Raw genomic sequence first — 20,936 nt, 5'->3', positions numbered from 1 at the left:
AACAACAACAACAACAACAGCTAGATGGACCTTGGCAGAAAGTAGAGAGTATCAGAGGAATGTCTATCTGTGTTTCACTGACTATGCAAAGACTTTTGGCTGTGTGGATCACAACAAACTGTGGCAGACTCTGAGAAGAATAGGAATCCTAGAACATTCGATTGTACTATGCGAAACCTATACTCAAACAAGGAGGCAATTCCCAGAAGAGAGTAAGGAAACACTGCATGGTTCAAAATTATGAAGGTTGTCCACCAGGGATGTCTCCAGTCTCCACAGCTTTTCAATCTGTATGCAGAACATATCATCTGGGAGACTGGGCTGTACGAGGAGAAATGTGGCATCAGAATTGGAGGAAGATTCATCAACAATCTGCATTATGCAGATGACACAACCCTGCTTGCTGAAACTGATGAGACCCTGAAGCATTTGCTGTAGAAGATCAAGGACTGCAGCTTTCAACACAGATTGAATTGAAACTTAACATCAGGAAAACAAAGATTCTCACCACTGGGAAAATTGGCGGCATCAGTATGGATGGTGAAGAGATTGAGACTGTTAACAGTTTTAGTTTGTTTGGCTCCACAATCAATACTTTTGGTAACAGTAGCCAGGAAATCAAGACATGAACTACATTGGGAAAGTCAGCTGTCAGGGACCTCTCCAGAGTACTGAAGAGCAATGACATCAGGCTGGAGACTAAGGTGCGCGTGTGCTACACCTCAGAGAGCTGGACAATGACTAGGGATGATAGAAAGAGAATTGATGTCTTTGAGCTGTAGTGCTAGAGAAGAGTGTTGAATATACTATGGACAGCAAGGAGAACAAACAGGTTTGTCCTGGAGAGGGTGAAACCGAGCTGCTCCTTGGAGGCAATGATTCTGAAGCTTCATCTGACATACCTTGTGCATGTTGCAAGATGGGACCAGTCCTTGGAGAAAGACATCATGTTTGGGAGGGTGAAGTGACAACACAAAAGGGGAAGACCCTTGTTGAGATGGATTGATTCAGTGATTAGGGTAATGGGAGTAGGTGTGTCAGAGATGGTGAGGTTGGCACAGGATAGAGCAGGGTTTAGGGTTCTTGTACATAGGGTCGTTACGAGTTGCAAGTGATTTGATGGCACATATAACAACACCACTACTCTCTAAGAGAGACATATATGTTCTCCTGGTGATCCATGGTATATCCAATACTCTTCTCCAGAACCACAACAGGGTCACTTTCATAGTTAAAAAAAAATAATAAATCATTTCTAGATCTAGAAATAAAATGTGAGTGACAGGATAATATCCATATGCTTAGAAGGAAGTCCAGTGAATTCCACTATCATTCAAATATATGCACCAACAACCAGAGCCAAAGAGGAGGAAATAGATTATTTCTACCAACTTTTGCAGTCAGTAAACCTAGGTAGATACATTAATAATAAATTATTCTTAGAAGAGTATTTTTCCCCCCTTTGCTTTGCTAGGTTGCCAATTCACTGTTAATTGCTATATGCCAATGGCACTAAAAGGGATGTAGTAATCTGTTTAACCACAGCCAGATGAAGCAACTTCTCAATTATTCACTTATTAAATTCAATACTGCTGAAGGGAAGAAGGAATATGACATACTAACCAGACTTAAGTATTCAGAATTCACCCTGAATCACACTGAATATCACAACTTAGAAACTGAAATAAGCCATTTATGTATCCTTGACATATATGATGATTAATATGAATTATGAAAATTTATTCTAAGTTGCTATGTAACAAAAAGCAATTCATGGTTATTTTTATACATCAATTACATAAATACTTGAACTCAGAAAGTTGGAAATTTCCAATCCCATTTAAAGTTCCTTGTCTAATAAAATTCTTTAAGTCGCAAAGGGAAAAGTGTATTTCTGAAAGCACTGCACAAAATTTCAAACAAAGCAAACTGGTAAACATTATCTAAACTTTAAATTTACAATTATGCAAAACTTACCACTCTTCTATTATGCACCAGCAACTCCCTCCAAAAGGACATTCTCTCAAGTGGTAAGACATTTTTACATGAGTTAAGGTATAATGAGACTCTTTTACTATCCTGCTTGACATTGATAACACCACTTGAGTAGAAGAATATTTACAATGACGTTTTAAGGTAAAACTAGCAACCTTTTTATTATTAAGTTTAAAAAAACTGATTACATTTACTTAATAACCTCTGAGAAATAACATATTGAAGATGTTTTTAGGAGGAAGAAAACTTATATGTAATCATGTTAACAACAACAACAGTTGCTAAATGTATCTTTCTCATTCCTCTGAATTAAACTGCTTTTAAGGGGAGGGAAAAGGCCTGTGATAAAATCTAAACGAAATTACCTAAAGAAAAAGCAGAATTTAAAAATCATTTAAACATCTAAATTAAAAAAAATATTGCCTGGGTGCTATACATTTTAATCATAGAAATGAGAACTCTCGGCAAAAGACCTTATTATTAGTGATGGATATGTTCTTATTCTCATAATTATGTGGGTGTTTCCTAATTTCAGTTCTCAACCAACTAAAACAGAAAGTAAGAAGTGAGAAATGGGAGTGACGGTAGAAACTGACACACAAAGATCTGAGAGAAACACACCAGAGTTGGCCAGCACTGGAGAACAGCCAGTATTTCTTCCCAGTGGCATGAAAAGAAGTGAGATAAGGTCAAGAAACAGAGCTAAGGCCGCATAATAATTTGCATGTGAAATACCCTGCAATGGAAGAAAACTAGCTTTTAAAAAAGACAGGAATCTTCCAGATAAGGAGAGATTATAATTATCAGAGGCACTGGCAGAAAAACCAAGACAAAGCCTCCTTATAAAAAAAACCAACCAACCAACCCAGAAAATCAAAAGCCAAGCAAAAATGCCAAATGCAAACTTGAAGCAATTACTACTCATAGAGACATTATAGGACAGAAAAACTGCCCCTCCAGGTTTCCAAGGGTATAAATCTTTAAGGAGACAGGAATGCCACATATTTTTTTTCTCCTACGGAGAGGTATGTGGTTGAACGGTCAGTCAAGTATTTTAACCACAGTGCTATCCCAGTCTAGGAAACCCTGTATGTCAGTACTACTCCACACTATAAGACTGTTAAGAGTTAGAATCAATTCAACAGCAATGGGCTTGTGGTTTTTGTTGGGGTTTCTTTTTTTTTGGTTATCAGTCAGATTTGACTCAATGGCACACAAAAAGTCTCTTGAAACTCAGTTCCTCAGAACAAAATTTTCTTTCTCTGCCACCCTCACTGCTACCTCAACATAGCTGCCTGGTTCAACTGTGCTTGGATGTGATGAAATGGTCACCCTGCGGTGCATTCCTCTCCCTGTATCAGCCACCCTTACATGTATGAAACCCATCACACCTAGCAGTTACAGAGCTGATACAGAGAGGATGCAGCAACTTTACCATTCTGAATCATTTGAAATGCAACCTTTTGTTCTATGTCTCCTTCGAAGACAAAAAATTTGCTCAGAAAGAGACTGGACATGCTACTAAGCAAACCAAATGTTTCAAAGCAGTCTCATCAGCCCTCCCAGCCTGCTTTTCCTGCTTCTATAGAGAGGCCAGTCACCACCTTTCTATTTCAGTCACACTACGGTTCTGTGGGAACTGTCATTTTCCTTTACTGCGGTTTCCAAGGCCCTAAAATAACCTTCTCATTAGCTTCACTCAAGTTCATTGTTAACATAAATAGGCCAAAACCAGGCAGCTATGTACAGAGCTCTTTAAGGGAACATTATCAGCACTGCTCATCTATTCATATTGTAAAGAGAAATATTCAAAAGAGAGTGAACAAAAAAAAAAATCCTTGGTTTCTTACATTATCAGAAAATATGCTATGGATAATTTTTAACTTCCTGGAAATGAATTAAGATGACAGATAACTTTTAATTCAGTTTGGGCTTGACGCTCTCTGTCACATCCAGGTGGCCACTAGCAGAAGCTTGAGTAATGTGGAAAATATGTCCTTGCAGCTGCTGGCAGAGAAGCAGTTATACTTCCTCAGAAACAGTGTGACCGAGTTCCTGCAAAGGAATGCTATGCTAGCTGACTTGCAAGCAGGAGAGCTGCTACTGGTATGCATCCTCAAATCCAACCTCGACACTCCCAGACCATACCCTAACTCCAGGACGGCCTGGATAACGCTCATAAAAATAGAAGAGTTCCACTGTGGATCAGGTGCTCTTCTTTCCTGCTCACTCTCCAGAACACATTAATCCATAAGATGAGGAAGGAGAACTAACTCTAAGGCAAATGATGCCAGAGGTTAAGTCATCATTGTCCCATGATTAGTTAAGGGAGTCAATATCCAATTAGCTCCGTTTCCACAGTTACTGTTGTTTCAGACATGAGCCTTAATTTTGGACTAAAGTTGCAACAGGCAAGAAAACAACTTCTAAATATTCTGTAATAGGGCTGAAACAAGTATGTTTTTAATTATATTTTAAAAGGAAGAAATGAAGAATGTCCTTAAAGGACAAGCAACAAACACCTCCTTATCAGGCTGGAGGGAGCTCTGGTGGCCAAGTGCACAAGGAGTTATAAAGTTCAAGCAAAGGTGAAGCCTCTCTGGTGGTCTGAATCCACAGCGGCTCCATGGGAAAAAGATGAGCAATCTCCACGTGGGTGATTTAGAACCTCCAAAAATCCAAGGCAGGTTCAGTTATGAGTCAATTCTGAGTCCACTACAACGAATGTGGCTGTAGGGGTGGGAGCCCTTTATATTCTCAGCCTCACTTAAGGCTAACTTTGGAGACTGCTTTATCAGGCTGAAATTCCTTGGTGGTTGCCTCTTCATCCTGTACTCTATAGTTGAGATCCACTCCCCTTTCTCTATTGTTGTTAGTGTTATGTGCACTCAAGTTAACCACTAATAGATAGCTACTCTATAAACAACAGATCTGAACCTTGCTCTATTCTGCTCCATTCTATTTCCACCAAATTCTAGCTCTTTGTTATAGACACTGTGTCAAACTATCTTGTTGATGGTTTTCCTCTCTTGATCCTCCTCTCAGCATAATGTCATTTTCCAAGGTCTGGCCTCTTCTGAAAACATCCTCAACACTGCCGTTGTTAAGTGCTGTCAAGTCGGTCGAGTCATAGGCGACTCATAGGGACCCTATGAACAAAAGACCTGAACACTTGAATAACTTTCATCCTTTCTCCAGGTCCACAGTGTTTCTGGAGGCAAGATATTTTGGAAGTGGATGGCATTCCTGCTTTCAAGCTTGTTTTAATTGAGGAGCACTATTTTAAAGTTCTGGCATGCCCAAATGCTGGCCTGAGACCCCCTCAATTCATCTGTCAAATCTCCTCTGCTGACACCCATTTGGGACGAGAAGCAAGTCATAAGAGCCCTGAGCATTCCATACGTGTCCCTCCTCAAGGTAGGAGAGGCCATCCTAAGGTCTAGCTTGAACCGAGATTCACAACACACATGAGACAAATTTCATCATTCTTGTTTTGAGGAGCACTCTGGCTACACTTTTCCACAGAATCGTTTGTTCTTTTAGAAGTCCTTAGGATATTCAATATACTTCGTCAACACCACAATTCAAAGGCATCAATTCTTCAGTTACCCGTATTTACTGTCTAACTTTCAATGCAAAGGAAGTAAATAAAAAGGTCATGGCTTGGATCAGGTGCACCTTAGTCTTTAAAACGAAAGCACTTCTCTGTAATACTCTAAAGTCCTTGACAGTAGATTCCCCTAATTTGACACATCTTTTAATTTCTTGACTACTGCTACCTTGAAGGCTGATTATGGATCGCTATGAGTCCCCTACAACTCGACGGCACTTAACAACAATAGCATCAAAATAAAGAGTGATCAGTTGGCCTAGTGGACAGAAAGTGATGCTACCAAGTCAAAGGTGGGTGACTTAATCCGTGGCCCTCAGGCCTGTTTCTCATTGTTTTGTTCAACCATTCTTCTAGATCATATAGTCCTGGTGCGTCCACTTGCCATACAGTGGCAACTTGCGGTTGCTGTGAAGCTGAACACTGTGACACTGATGTGTCAAATGCGTTAATGGTTACTCATGGCAGACAGTGTTTGGTGGAGCTCCCCGATTAAAATAAGCTTGAAAGCAGGAGTGGCATCCACTTCTGTAATAGCTTGCCTCTGGAAACGCTATGAACCTGGAGAGAGGATGAAAGTCACACAAGTGTTGAGGACTTTCCTTCATAGGGTGGCTATGAGTCACCTATTACTCGATGGAACTTAACAACAACAACAACAACAACAACTGCTGCTACCTTGGATGCTGATTATGGATCCAAGTAAAATGAAATTGTTCACAAACTCAATCTTTTTTTCATCTATCATGATGATGTCCAGTGGTGAAGATTTTTTGTTTAATTTATGTTGAGATATAATCCATATTGAAAGCTGTAGCCTTTGATTTTCTGAAGCAAGTGTTTCAAGTTTTCTTTTTCTGCACAATGCAGGTTTTTGATTAGTATTATTCCAATCCTGACACAACATTCTTTTTCATATTGCCCAGCTTCTTTAATTTTTTGCTCAGCATACCGATTCAGTAAATCATACATTGTTTCCTTATTTTGGTTCTTAGTCTATAATTTTTTTCATGAGTACAATTAAGTGGTCTGGGATTCCCACTCTTACCAATGTTATCCATAATTTGTTTTGATCCCACAGTCAAATGCTTTGCATTTTAAGTTATTAAACAGTATCATTAACATCACATATAACTAAATTCTTGTTGATTATTCAAAAAGGTTTGGAATAGTACATCAACAGCAAACGTCTAAAGGTTTAAGCAGAATTCAGCAGAGGCAGTTGTACAAAGGATATCACTGCTGATGTTAGATGGATTTTCAATGATAGCTGAGAATAGCAGAAAGATGTTTACTTGCATTTTATTTACTATGGAAAAACATTTGTGTTTTTGATCCTTCCCTTCAAGCTTTTCTCTGCTTTCAGTCAGGATCCACTGGGCATTAGCAATGGTCTCTGGTGCCATGGTCTCTTCTCTATCCATTTTGAATTGCTGGAAGTAGCTTGTCAATGTTCTGTTCAAGATGTTTTTAAATAAACTTTGAGAAGATTTTACTTGATACTGTACAATACTTCCTACATTATTTTTTTGTATCCCCTTCATTTTTTAATGGAAACAAGTATGGATCTCTTTCAGTCAACTGGCCAGGCAGCTCTCTTCCAGGTTTTTTGGTATAGACTCATGAGCATGTCCAGAGCTGCATCCATTTGTTGAAATATATCAACTGGTATTCATTCTATCAATTCCTGGGGCCTTATATTTTGCCAATGCCTTCAGTGAAGCTTGAACTCCTACTTTCATTATTATTGGATCTTGATCATATGTCACTTCCTGAAATGTTCAGTGCCTACAAATTCTTTTTGGTCCAATGATTATGTATTCCTCCCATTTTCTTTCTATTTTTATAATGTCCAAAATAATGTTTCTATTCTTTTAGAGTTTTTTAATTGAAATTTTAATGAAAGATTATAGAAAACCTGGATTTCCATTCATTCATTGTTGTACATTTTCCTCCCTGCCCCATCCCCCCCAGTTCACTTTTCTCTTTGAAAAAAATAAGAATTATTTCATTGTTGTACAATTCCCCATCTCCATTCCAGTCCACTTTACTATATGGCTCTTATGCTAGACCGTTAGCATACAAATAATACCTAATCATATATTCCTTTTAAACAATTCTTTCCTTCATCTGTTTCAAGACAGTGTATGTTATTTATCCCCTCTTTTCTTAGTTTCCCCCCAACCCTGATATTAGTCCTGTTTTACAACAGTGGCGTTATGCAGTATTTGTTTTTTTGGGACTAAGATTTTTCAGTCAGCCTAATGTCCTCCAGGGTCACTCACCCATTTTTTATAATATTTCATGAGTTCCCTTCCATCTTCTGATGCTTCCTGGATCTTTCAGTATTTTGTCCACAGAGTCTTTAAGTATTGCAACTTGAGGCTTTATTTTTTTTTCTTCTCAATTCTTTCCGTTTGAGAAATGCTGAATATGTTCTTCCCTTGTGGTTTTCTATCACCAGTCTTGCATATTTTGTTATAATTCTTTGTCTTGTCTTCTCAAGCTGTTCTGTGAAATCTTCTGCTCAGTTCTCTTACTTCAGCATTTCTTCACTTTGTTTTACCTTCTCTACACTCTAGTGCTATTTTCAGATCCTCTTCTGACATCCACTTCGGTCTTTTAATTTTCTCCTGTCTTTGTAATAATCTTTTGCTTTCTTCCTGGATGGTGTCCTTGTATCATCCCACAACTTCTATAATTAGTATTTAATGTATCAAAACTATCCTTATGATGGCTTTTAAATTCAGTCTCTTTCAATAACATAACAAACAAACATAACATAACGTAACGTAACGTAACGTAACGTAACGTAACATAACATAACATAACAAACATAACAACATAACATCAGACTTTCTGACCTTGTATCAAAGATAATCTTTTTTCAGGGTCAATGAATGGGAAGAATAAACTATAAGCTAGGTTTGCTCTAAATCACAGACTTTGACAGTTTCCCCATTTAGTTTCTTCGTTATGTGATGTGATGAATAAAGCTACCTTTCTTTCCTACCTAGCAAAGCATCTTCCTGAGACAGTTCAGATCAAGGTAGCCAGGCAGATGTTATTACAAGGTCCAGAAACAGCTCCTACCTAAGTAGCCTAGAAATCAGCTAATACAAGCAACCTCAAGTGTTCCCTTAGTTAATGACCTTTTACTCTCCTAATAATTCCTGTTAACAATTTCTGAAATAGCTTTCAGAAGTGCCATGTGTATGAAGCAGTAAGAAGAATAAACACAACCCATGATCCATGTAAATACCTTGAAAAATGAAATTTGTAGGACATGTTTCATGAAAACTATACAGATAGATGCCATCTTGAAAGAGGGACAATTACAGTGCCTGTCCTGTGATGACTAAGCACCTAACCAGAAAGATGTCATGCTGAAGTCAGCTGCACAAGGCTTATGATTTGCATGATATCTCCTTTTTCTAAGATAATCCTACCCTCCTCTTTTTTTTTTCTACCCTCCTCTTTTAAAAGTGCTGAGAAAATATGAGCTCTTCTCTACGGCATTAATATAACCTACAAATATTCCTTTAAACCTTCCCTTTTTAAATACAGAATTGAAAGGTCATACTGCCCATCTTCTATATGCCATTATCTATAATAAATATGCTTTTCCCATTCCAACCCTTGTCTCTAAGATTGATTTTTCTAGCAAAACTGTGGTTTCCGGTAACAAAACCACCAGAACAATATTTAGCTACCAGTAGGACTTGTGATTTTCACTATGCTTGGGTTCCACAGAGGAAGGCACACATTTTGATAGACAGTTATCATTTTGGAAGCAAAATGCTACCAAAATAAACCTTTTCTGTAAAGGCTTACCTACTGCTGCCAAGCTGATTCTCACTCATAGTGAGAAACATAGGGTTTCTGGAACTGTACATCCTTATAAGAGGAGACTGAACATGTTTCTTTTGTAGAGCTGTTAGTGGATTTGAACTGCGAACCTTTATTTAGTAGCCAAACATGTAATGCATCACACCACCAACCACCAAATTATGCAAAGGGTCAAAAAAAGTGAACTCTTGTCACCAAGTAAGAAGTGACTCAAAATTGACCCTCCATTGGGTTTCTGCAGCTGTAAAGTGCAGGATGATGGCTCACCTTTTGCCTGAGGGGCTGAAGGTGGATTCTAACCACTAGAAAAGTGCAGGCTAGACTACCAGAGCTCTCTTGTAAATGATCAGACAGAAAATACGTTAGTCTTTGTTGCAATTATTGAATTATAGCTTAAAAGGAGCTGGGGAGGTGGGGGATGGGTGGGTGGAAAGTAGCCATAGAGAGTCTATCTGTGTGTCTATAAAATTTTACTTACCAAAAAAAGGAGAGGGACATATTTAGCCTTTGGCTGTAGATTGCTGACCTTTACTCTAATCGGTACACTGATGCTGCTGTAAGAGTTACTGAGAAATTATTACAAGTTGTTTTGGAAATAGAGTCTATGATATTGGAAGCCAGAGAAGGGTTATCGTAATTGGGAAGGTATAAGAAGGAGACTCTAAATTATTCTGGTTCCTGAAGTTCTTATTACACAGCGTACCCACTTTGAGAAAATTCACTAAACTTTGTGAGACTGCATTTATGATTTGTGTCAATTTCTACTTGTATGTTTCAATAAACTCCTTTCACAACAGAAGAAGGGCAAAAACCCAGCCTGTTCTAAAGGAGACATCATTTTAAGAAAAATAAAGGTAAAAAATATATCCAGAAAGTGTATAAATTTGGAAAAGCTTGTGGTCCTCTGATGAGAAGGACACAGTTCAATTTTTAAAAAACTACTTTTGAAGACTGATGAAGCTATACCTAAATTAAACTCTAAATATCAAAGATTTCTAAGAAGAATAACTTAATACCTTACTGCAACTTTAAGTTTATTCTGAAAGTATGATAACATTTTCTGTTTGTTGGAAAATATCACAGCAAGTGAAATGGATAAGAAAGGATACTAGATATTATAGCAAGGAGAATGTAAAAGTTCCCGTTTTTTTTAAACAGTGTTCAGAATGTCCTTGTGTTTCCCAGAAAAAAAAAAAAACAGTAATATGACTAAAAAAAGGCTAATTTCAGGTGAATATACTATTGATTTAATTAACTTTTGTCTCCCTACCCTGGAAGAACAAGGAATTGTCCCCATTAGAACAAGTGAGTTGGCCTAAGAAGCAGCTAAGAACTCTTAGGCACAATTAGGAACAGACTAAGGTATGAAAGGATTCTGTGGATGGTCAACAGAAAAGCCTCCTCTAGGAGTTACAATGTGTAGACTGTACCTTGCTCTCTCTCAAGAACTTGCACAGCTGAGTTTTCTTCTACTTTTTTCCTAGCTGCTGCTTCTTCTTCTTCTGACCACTGCATATGATCCCTAACAAAAAATGTAGAAAAAAAAAAAGTACAACATTAATAATGGGATAAGGCAGAAAAATGGCAAGAAGGGGAGTGTCTTTCACTCTGGATGAGTCAGACAAGTGGCCCCAAGTCACTCCACGTTAAATGAACTTATTTTGTGTCAGATGTTCCTTCTGATAGTGCTGGTACAACCCTGGAACTGCTACTGTTCTGTTTCAGTCTGTTCACACTGTCAGCCGCAGCCACCGTTTGGAAATGGTTACTGATGAGTTGTCTCCAGAACACACTTGGTCCTGATTATTTGGGCGGTTTGTTGTTGTTTTCTACTCTAAGGATCAATTTATTCACCTTTTTTAAAAAAGATATGAATAGGTCATTTGGGGTGGCTGAACCCTTGAAAATTGTCTTTTTTTGTCATTCATTGTGTTTACCCTCGTTGGGAGCATGATCTCCAGTTATCTTAACTGCAGAACATGGTCTTGCAAATCATCAACACCTGTTGTGCCAATACAAGAGAGTGCTTTTCACACTGTTAAAAGCAGGAGAGACTGGTGGCAAGGTCTAACCAAAGGAATCATGGAGATAAAGGCCACAGGGTTTTTTGGCTTGCTGAATGATTGAAAGAAATGTTGACTTACAACTTCTTCGAGATAAAGTTTGCTGAATGACTGAGGAAACCAAAGGCTTCTTGCATTTGTGTTGTTGAAATGAAGCTGGACTTTGACTAATTGAGGAATTCTGCCTTGTTAATATGGCTTGGAAGTGCTGGACTAAACCTGGACTTGCATTATGTGATATTCTTTGCCTCCCCCACTCTCTAACCTATTTTCCGAACAAGCCCTGCCAATTGTGAGTAGAATCTGTAAGTCAAGTTACAACAAACACTGGACCCAAAGATTGGCAGAAACAGGTGCAGGAGCATTTAGAGTGGCATGTCTGACCATGTTGTCATTTTCATCATACTATGGTTATTACTGATAGGGAAAGTTCCCCTCTATGGGTAGATGTCAGACTTGGCCTCCTTCACATTGTAGCTGCTCCTTTTACAACATTCTTTTAACTGTGTGTGTGTATTGAAGTGCTCCTCCACAATACCTGTATTCTAAAACTCTGCTGTCAAAGGAATAGGGATTTTTAAAACATTTTGTACATCTCAATATTTATCTTGTTTTCTCCTTCAGTGACATTGGATTTGTTTTACTTAATGTTGTTGTTGACTGCCTTCAAGTCAAGCACAACTCATAATGACCCTATAAACAAAAGGCTTGAAGGCCCTCTACAACTATCACATTTATCAAAATTCAGTTTCCAGAGGCATGTTATTTAGGAAGTGGATGCCACTCCTGCTGACGATTACTTATTAATAATCTTAATAATTATAAAAAGGTGATCCTTTTTTACACCATCTCAAGTAGTCTATCAATTCAGTGTCAATTATTTATAATAATTACTTATTAATAACCTTAAACATTATAAATGGATTCATTGACACGGAATTAATAGACTACTTATGATAATGTAAAAAAGAATCACTTTTTTTAGATCTAACACTTCCTATAAGTATGCTTTTCTAAATTGAGCTTCACTTTGTTGTACTTCTTAGATACTGTTCTTTTTTACAATTTTTAAATTACTTTAGTGAAAGTTTACAGAGATTGATTTTCATTCATTCATAAACATTTTCCTCCCTCCCTCGCCCTAAATTCACTTTGTAAAGCTTGTCCTTTCCCAGATTGCAATCATATATCCCTTTCAGATTGTCCCTCCATTAACTTATTCCAGCCCAGTGTTCATTATCTATTATGTTCTTATGCTAACCACCCACTTGCTGTATCTATATTCTTTATATAAACTGGTCTTTATATTTATCCTTTTGTTTCTAAGATATTTCAGTCAGCTTATGTCTTTCAGTCTCTTGCCTCTTGAGGAGGGACACATATGGCATGCTCGGGGGGGGTTCTATGGGGCTTTCTCTTAGTCCCAAGTGGGTGTCAGCAGAGGACTTACCAGATGAATTTGGGGTCTCTGACCCAGAGTCTGCCAGCATTTGGGCGTGCTGAAATTTTAAAATACTGCTGTATAGACCTGGTCTGTCCATGTGCTGTACAGAGGTAACTCGTGGTTGCTGTGAAGCTGAACACTGTGACAATGATGTGTCAAATAAGATAATGGTTACCCATGGTGGACAGTGTTTGATGGAGCTTCCCGATTAAAACAAATTTGGAAGCAGGAATGGCATCCACTTCCAAAATAGCTTGCCTCCGGAAACCCTATGATCCTGGAGAAAGGATGAAAGTTATACAAGTGTTCAGGTCTTTTGTTCACAGGGTCGCTATGAGTCACCTACAACTTGATGGTACTTAACAACAATAAGAACATGTCTTTCAGACTCATCCATGTTGTGTACTGTTTTATAAGTTCACTGTTTTTCTATGTTGCATTATATTCCATTGTGTGGATGTACCATGGTTTTTCTACCCATTTGTTTGCTGATGGGCACTAGGTCTGCTTCCATCTCTTTACTACTATGAATAATTCTGCAATAAACACGGGTGTGCACACATCTTATATTTGTATTTGTGTCACAGTTCTGAATTCTTTTGTGTATATTCCCAGTAGTGGGATAGCTGGGTCAAATGGTATTTCTCTAAGAGAGATGCAAATCAGAACAACTATGAGATATCATCTCAGCCAGTAAGAGTAACAAAATTTAACAGGACAGCAAACATCAAATGCTGGCAAGGTTGTGGAGAAACTGGAACTCTTATTCACCATTGGCGGAAGTGTAAAATATTGCAACCACTATGAAAGACAGTATGGTGCTTTCTCAAAAAGTTGCAAATAGAAATACCATTTGACTCAGCAACTGCATTACTGGGAATATATTCTAACGAAACCATAACTGCCACCCAATCAGATATATGCACAGCCATGTTTATTGCAGCTTTGCTCGCAATAGCAAAGAGTTGGAAACAACTCACATGCCCATCAACAAACGAATGGATAGAGAAGCTCTGGTATAGTCACACAATGTAATATTATGCAGCATTGAAAAACAAGGAACTCATGAAATATACGAAATGGGTGACCCTGGAGGACATTATGCTGAATGAAATATCTCAGTCACAACAGGACAAATATTACATATGGCCACTGTTGTAAAACGAGACTGACATCGGGGTTGAGGGAAGACTGAAAAAGAGGGGATACATAATGTATACTGCATTGAAACAGATGAGGGAGAGAACTGTTTAAAAGGGGATATATGATTAGGTATTATGACAGGAGTCCAGAATGAAGGCTGCATAGTGGAATGGACTTGGAGGTGGGATTGTATAACAAGAAAGAATTTTTCTTTTACTTTTCAAAGAGAAGAACGAATTGGGGGAGGAGTGGGCAGAAAGAAAAGTGCAACAATTAATGAACAGAAAGTCTCTGTAAACTTTCAATAAAATTAATTTTTAAAAGGTAAATATTAATTCATTGTTGTATAATTTCTTCCCTCCCAATCCAACCCTCCCCTAGTCCACTTTGCTATGCACCTCTTATTCCACAAAGTGCTTCTTGAAAGCACTTGGAGAAAGACGGGCAATCTTTTCTGGTTTACTTTCTGCCTCTGAAAATCCTTTAGAGGGTCAGTTATGAAATAGTTCCCATTCAATGCAACATACAACATACATGAAACAAAAAGAATCCACTTTGTCTCATTCTCTTGGGTAGCTGCAAATGAAGGTTGGGAGTTGAGTAATATCAAATTTTAGAGGATCTTCAATGTGCAGCAGGACAGCTGAGTAGAGTGCAAGACACAAAGAAGTATAAGAGGGATGGGAAGAAGGATGACCAAACAGAAGACAGTTGTAGCAGTCTAGAAAGAATGTGTCCCCGAATCCGGGTGATAGCTGTGGGAAAGACAAAGAAAGAGTGGAGGTGGGGGATGGGGAAGAAACATTGAGACACTGAATGTTAGGAAGGAAAAGTGAGGATCAGATATGATTAAAACTTTAAAACTGAGTATCTGAGAAAATGAGGCTAACCATGATAGAATAAGGATCAGGTTTGGGTGGAACGATGATCAGTGTGTTCTATTTTAAGTCATGTTTATGCAATCAGATATGAAAGGGTATACTCCAGTGACCTGGCTATAAATACACTTTTGAAAGGTGAGAAACTGTCTTCTTTTAAGAAAGATCAAAACTGGTATACTGAAGCCCCCAGGAAAAGTAAATGATAATTTCTGAATTAGACTCACAAAAGAATTTAATCAGTATTCCAGACAAAATGTGACCTGCTACAAACAAAAAAAAATTATTAAAGAGCTATGTTACTTAATGAATGACATTATAATAGATTTTTTGGGGGGTTTAGACTTACTTTAATATAGTGAGCAATCATGTACAACTTGTGGTTGGCAATGATAGTTTGTATGCTATATGTGTAAAATATACATAGAATATTATTACATGACAGCTATGACATTAAAGGCAACAAGCCATTAACTAAAAAAATAGTATTGCTAGGGTAGGAACAAGATTCTCATCCACAAATTTTTATAGCAGGCAGGAGAGAAAATTGAGCAATCCATTTCCCTGTGAAGAATCAAGCTGTGAGACAATGAGAGTGTATGTGGCCTTCAACTTTAAAAATTTGTTTTAAAACTGTTAGTTTAAGTTGCTTCTTCCTGAGCATTTAATAGATTTAGTTATTTCTTAAATTGCTCTAACTTCCTTACACTGTTCTTTATGTTGCTTCATTTTCTTAACTGCTAAGTGAGGGGAATATTATACCCTAAGCTCCTACAGAACAGATTTTTCCTCTGTTCAGTTACAGAATCCCCACAGAAATCTATATAACACTCCTACTGTATTTATGGAGACTTCCTCTAGACCTGCTGCTTTATGGAAGTTTTTTATATTAGAAGAGTCTGATTCAGATGCACTAAAATTCAGCAGCCAGCAATAATAATCATTCATGTTTGTGTAAGTAATAAATACAACTACCACAGAATTTAAGCACAGAGACAAACAACTAAGCATAGAGACAAACAAACTGAAAATAATCAGATATTAAACCTCCACTACCACTATCACTAGCACCAACACAAAAGGAGGAGGTGTGGGGAAATAGCTCATATGGCCTGCACTCTGAAGTGTACTTCTGGCAATTTATTGCAACAAAGCAACTCAAAGAACAGAGATGTTAGATGAATAAAAATATTTGCTGGAACAATAAATGCAATAGGAAATGATCAGAAAAAACCCTCAATGGTAGGGGAATGAAACATTATGGTAACTCAGTATTATGTAGACATTTAAAAAAATAAATATGAAGCCTATGTAATAGCAATGGAAAAGTGCTTATGAGACAATATAAGGGTAAGAAAAGCAGAACAAAAACTGTATATGCATTAAAATTAGAACTATGTAAAATTATATACACATTGAGTGAAGAGTAAAACTGAAATAAAAATCATCATGTTAGAATAGTGGGAATAAGATCTAAGATTTAAAACTTCCTTAACGATAATAAAGCGACTGCAACTAGAGAGAATTTTAAAAAATTATATTTACATAAAAACTGTATTGTCTGTTTAAGACATTCAAGGATGGTCATTAAAACTTTACATCATCCACCTTGGGAGAAAAAACACCCTGAAATTTCTATAATAAAAAGGAAGCTATGTTTTCTTAAAAAGGAAACAAAACAAGAGCATTAAGACAAATACAGAGAGAAGACCGAATCTTTCCCCTGGAAATGTGGAGAAAAGGAAACCTGAAATATAAGATGTTCAAATAAGACAAATTTTTACAACATGGCTGAAATTAGTGTTATAATTTCATGGTAGTCAACTGTCTTATGACCTCAGTTTTATATCCTGGTGGTGCAGAAGCTAAGAGCTCGACTTCTAACTGAAAGGTTGGTAGTTTGAACTTACTTGGTATCTCTTGTGGCAGAAAGATGTGGTAATATGCTCTTGTAAAGACAATAGCCTTGGAAACCCTAAGAGGTATTTCTTAATTCTTCTTCTATCATCCTTAGTCACTGTCAAACATTAAGGTGTGTAACAAGCAATTGAGAAGGTCAGGACTTGGACCAGGCACAACTTAGTCTTCAAAATGACATCATTACCCTTCAATATGCTGGAGAGGTCCTGGACAGTACATTTTTTTTGGACAGCTGGTACTAAGGGTGTTGATTGTGAATCCAAGTAACATGAAATTATTGACAACTTCAATCTTTCCTCCTCCATCATGGCATTGCCTATTGGTCTCCTGGTGAGAATTTTTGTTTTCTTCATTTTGAGATGTAATTAATCTAGATTGATGGCTATCGTCCTTATCTTCTGCAACAAGCACTTCAAGTTCTCTTCAATTTCAGCCAGGAAGGTTGTGTCATTTGGATAATGCAGGTTGTTGATGAATCTTCCTCCTATCCTGATGCTGCATTCTTCTTCATATAGTCCAGCTTCTTGAACAATATTCAGCACACATCCTGAATAGACATGGAGAAAGGACGCAGTTCTGATACACACCTTTCTTATTTTGGCATATTTTAAGAGTCTTATATTTTATATGAGGTGGTTTCATATTAATCTTAAGCAGATAGTATTAAGTTGAAAAAGCATAATGTAATCTCTGAAGTAGTGGTTCATCAAGTGTGGTCTGCTCTTTCAGATGCTCCATTAAGTCAAAATAATTTTCATAACAATACAAAGATATTATCTGACTTTTTCACACATCATTTACACTGCAGTGGGTAAAAGTGCTACTTCTTTAGCAAAAACCTAGGCAGACACCAAAGTGTACTATTAGTCATTGTATTCCCTATCACTAAGCAATTGGTGGTAAACAATGCACTATTTTCGTCTCTGAAAAAAAAACCCTTAACTTTACTCAAGAATGCCCTTGACAAAGCACTAACAATTATCAGTTTTCTAAAATCTTGAGCCTTGAGTTTCTCTTTTTAATAGTCTGTGTGACAAAACGGAAGCACTTCTGCTGCATACTGAAGTACAATGACTGACTTGTAGAAAAGCACTTGTGCAACTATTTAAATTGTGAACTGAAGCAGTTGCTTTTTTTCATGGAACACATTTTTACTTGAAAGAGCAATTAGAGACAAACTATGGTTATTCAGACTGCAAATCTGGCAGATATTTTCTTAAAAGAAAAGTAAATGAACCTATCACGTCAAGAAAAACAAATGACAGCATCCACTGCCAATAATAAACTTTGTGCTTTGAGACAAAAATTAGAATTTTATGAAACTTGTGTCTTACAAACCATGATTCTGACAGCTTCCCAATACTTAAAGGTTTTTCTAACAATAAGGAGTACTGGTGGTGTAGCCCATAGTGTTTTATGCTGCTGACTTTAAGGTTGATCACCTAATCTACAGTGGTTCAAATGCACCAGTTCCTTGGGAGGAAGGTGAGTAGCAGGTAATCTCTTCCTGTTAATATTTACAGCTCCAGAAACCCAATGGAAGGTTAGACTATATGATGGCAGTTAGCTTGAGGGCTTTTTTTTACACGTTTTCTGATAATACTTGTGGTGATATTAATGAATGCCCTTTTAATAAATATTATATAACAGAATGTGTCAATGTTTGGAAAATGTACATCAATCAGAAAAACCAACCTTTTCCAAATTACTAATGTATGATGTTACAAAATGATTCACAAGCAACAGATCCATTCAAAATCTAAGGCAGACTGACAGATTTTAATATAGCAGAAAACAGAAAGTTCATTAATAGGATTTCCTGTTTTATATTGTCAGTAACCTTTAGAAAATTACCACTGTCAAAAGTTAGTGAAATATCAGAAAAAACTGCTACAATTATCCAAAAAGGCCTTTGAAAACTTTTTTTTTTACAATTTAATACTTCTGACTCCCCCCTCCCCACATATAGTTCAACCTAAACAATAGATTGGATGCAGAAGATACAGAAATGCAACATTTTACATTAAGCCAGACTGCAGGGGATTTGAAGACATTTAAAACAATGCCATTCTATATATTTTTGTAGCAGATAGATATTTAATTAAAATAAACGTATTAACATAGTTTGTTACAGAATGAATGAAAATCCAAGTTTTCTGCAAACTTTGTTAAAATCACAATAAAAACAAATATTTTCAAAGTTTTAGTTTTAATTTCTAATATAGAAAATAACAATAAATATAATGTGCATTAAGTGAAAGGTCGTTGAGGTTCTCAAAGACTTTTAAAAGTATGAGAAGGTCATGAGACCAAAGAGTTTGAAGAAACTGTCCTAGAACAACCTCTAAACCATAATGCAAAGATGTAAATAAAAAATGTCAGTAGAGGAAATACAATAAAATACAAAGTATTACTTTACCCAAAAAATGGGAGGAAAGAAGAAAGTGACTGACAAAATCAGACAAGACAAAAAGCTGGAAAATGACAGAAATATCAGATCATATCACAGTGGTGGTTGTCCTTAGGTGCCTCCAAGTTCATTCTGACTCTTGATAAAACAGAAAATATCAGAGCTTCCAACTGCTTCATTCTGTTAGAATCCCCACGAGAATATGCATTCCTGCCCAAGATATATTGAACTAGAATCCACATTTTAAAAAGATTCTCAGATGAATTTCAGTATATGTGGGGTGAAAAGGCCAATTTTTCATAAGAGAAGGAACTGGAATGAACAGGTTCAAAGCCACAGAGGAAATACTGCCTACCGTCCCAACTGTATCTACGTTTTAAGCCACCATAACAGTTAATTTATTTCCTTGAAGGTCTTCCCCATTATTGAGGATCCTCCACATCAAGAGTTACCACACCAATAGTCATTGCTCTTGAGTTGGAACTTACTCATGGCTGACACTCCACTGGAGGTTTGAGGCTATAAATTGCAGTTGTTGTTGTTGTTAGGTGCCATCACAGAAACCCCATGAACAAAAGATCTGAACTTAGTCCTGTCCTGCACCATCCTCACACTTCTGGACACACAAGAACCTGCTGCATAGGAATCAGATTGACTACATTTGTGAAAGAAATATTGGAGAAGCTCAGTATTAGCAGTCAAAACTAGGAGAGGGGCAGACTGTGGGTCATTATCATCAATTACTCATATGCAAGTTTAAATTCAGGCCAAAGAAAATTATAATAAGCCCAAAGGAACCAAGATCTTGAATCAATTCCATCAGAATTTCATGATCATCTTAAGAATAGGTTTGAGGTATTGAACTCTAATGACTGAAGACTAAATGAGTTGTAGATCCATGAAGAAAGTAAAAGGTCATTACACAAACACAGAAGAAAAAAAACCGAAATGGATGTCAGAAGAGACTCTAAAGATGGCATTGGAACGTTGAGAAGCCAAATCTAAAGGAAAACATATCAAAGTGAAAGAGCTGTGCAGACAGTCTCAAAGGGCAGCTTGGGAGGGCAAAGCAAATTATTCTAGTAGAATGTGCAGAGAGCTAGAATTGGAGAATAAAAAGGGAAGAACTCGCTCTGCATTTCTCAAGCTGAAAGAACTGAAAAACAAATTTAAGCCTCATGTCGCAATGTTGAAAGATATTATGGGCAATATATCGACTGACCCAGAAAGAATCAAAAGATGGAGGGAATACACAGAATCACTGTACCAGAAAGAATGGATAGATACAAAAAATTTCAGGAAGTACCATATTAATAGGAGCCAATGGTAATAAAAGAGGAAGTGGAAGCTGTTTTGAAGGCACTGGCAAAAAATAAGGTCCCAGGAATTGATGTGATACCAATTGACTTGTTTGAATCAACAGATGCAGCCTTGGATGCACTCACCAGTCTACGCCAGGAAATTTGGAGAATGGCTGTCTGGCCAATAGATGGGAAGAGGTCCATATTTTTTCCTACTCCCAAGAAGGGTGATCCAGAGTCAACCACTTTGAATAATATTGCATAAGTTCCTTGTTTTTCAATGAAGCATCGTATTCCATTGTGTGAATATACCACAGCTTCTC

The 20,936-nt window shown here is 37.2% G+C and overlaps 1 protein-coding gene across 1 annotated transcript in view; it reads right to left on the bottom strand.

Annotated features, from left to right (window-relative positions):
• The window catches only part of METTL8 (methyltransferase like 8), a 78,484-nt gene that overhangs the window by 27,922 nt on the left and 29,626 nt on the right, over positions 1–20,936 (bottom strand). Inside the window, exon 2 of the mRNA XM_006878848.1 lies at positions 10,885–10,976. Coding sequence (XP_006878910.1) covers positions 10,885–10,976 — 92 coding nt within the window. The remainder of the gene's footprint in view (positions 1–10,884; positions 10,977–20,936) is intronic.

This window comes from Elephantulus edwardii, unplaced genomic scaffold (assembly GCF_000299155.1).
Source record: "Elephantulus edwardii isolate Elephantulus edwardi_28Jun2011 unplaced genomic scaffold, EleEdw1.0 scaffold00001, whole genome shotgun sequence".
Classification (NCBI taxonomy): domain Eukaryota; kingdom Metazoa; phylum Chordata; class Mammalia; order Macroscelidea; family Macroscelididae; genus Elephantulus; species Elephantulus edwardii.
Note: the sequence above shows the minus strand (reverse complement) of the source record. Positions and strands in the feature narration are given on the sequence as shown.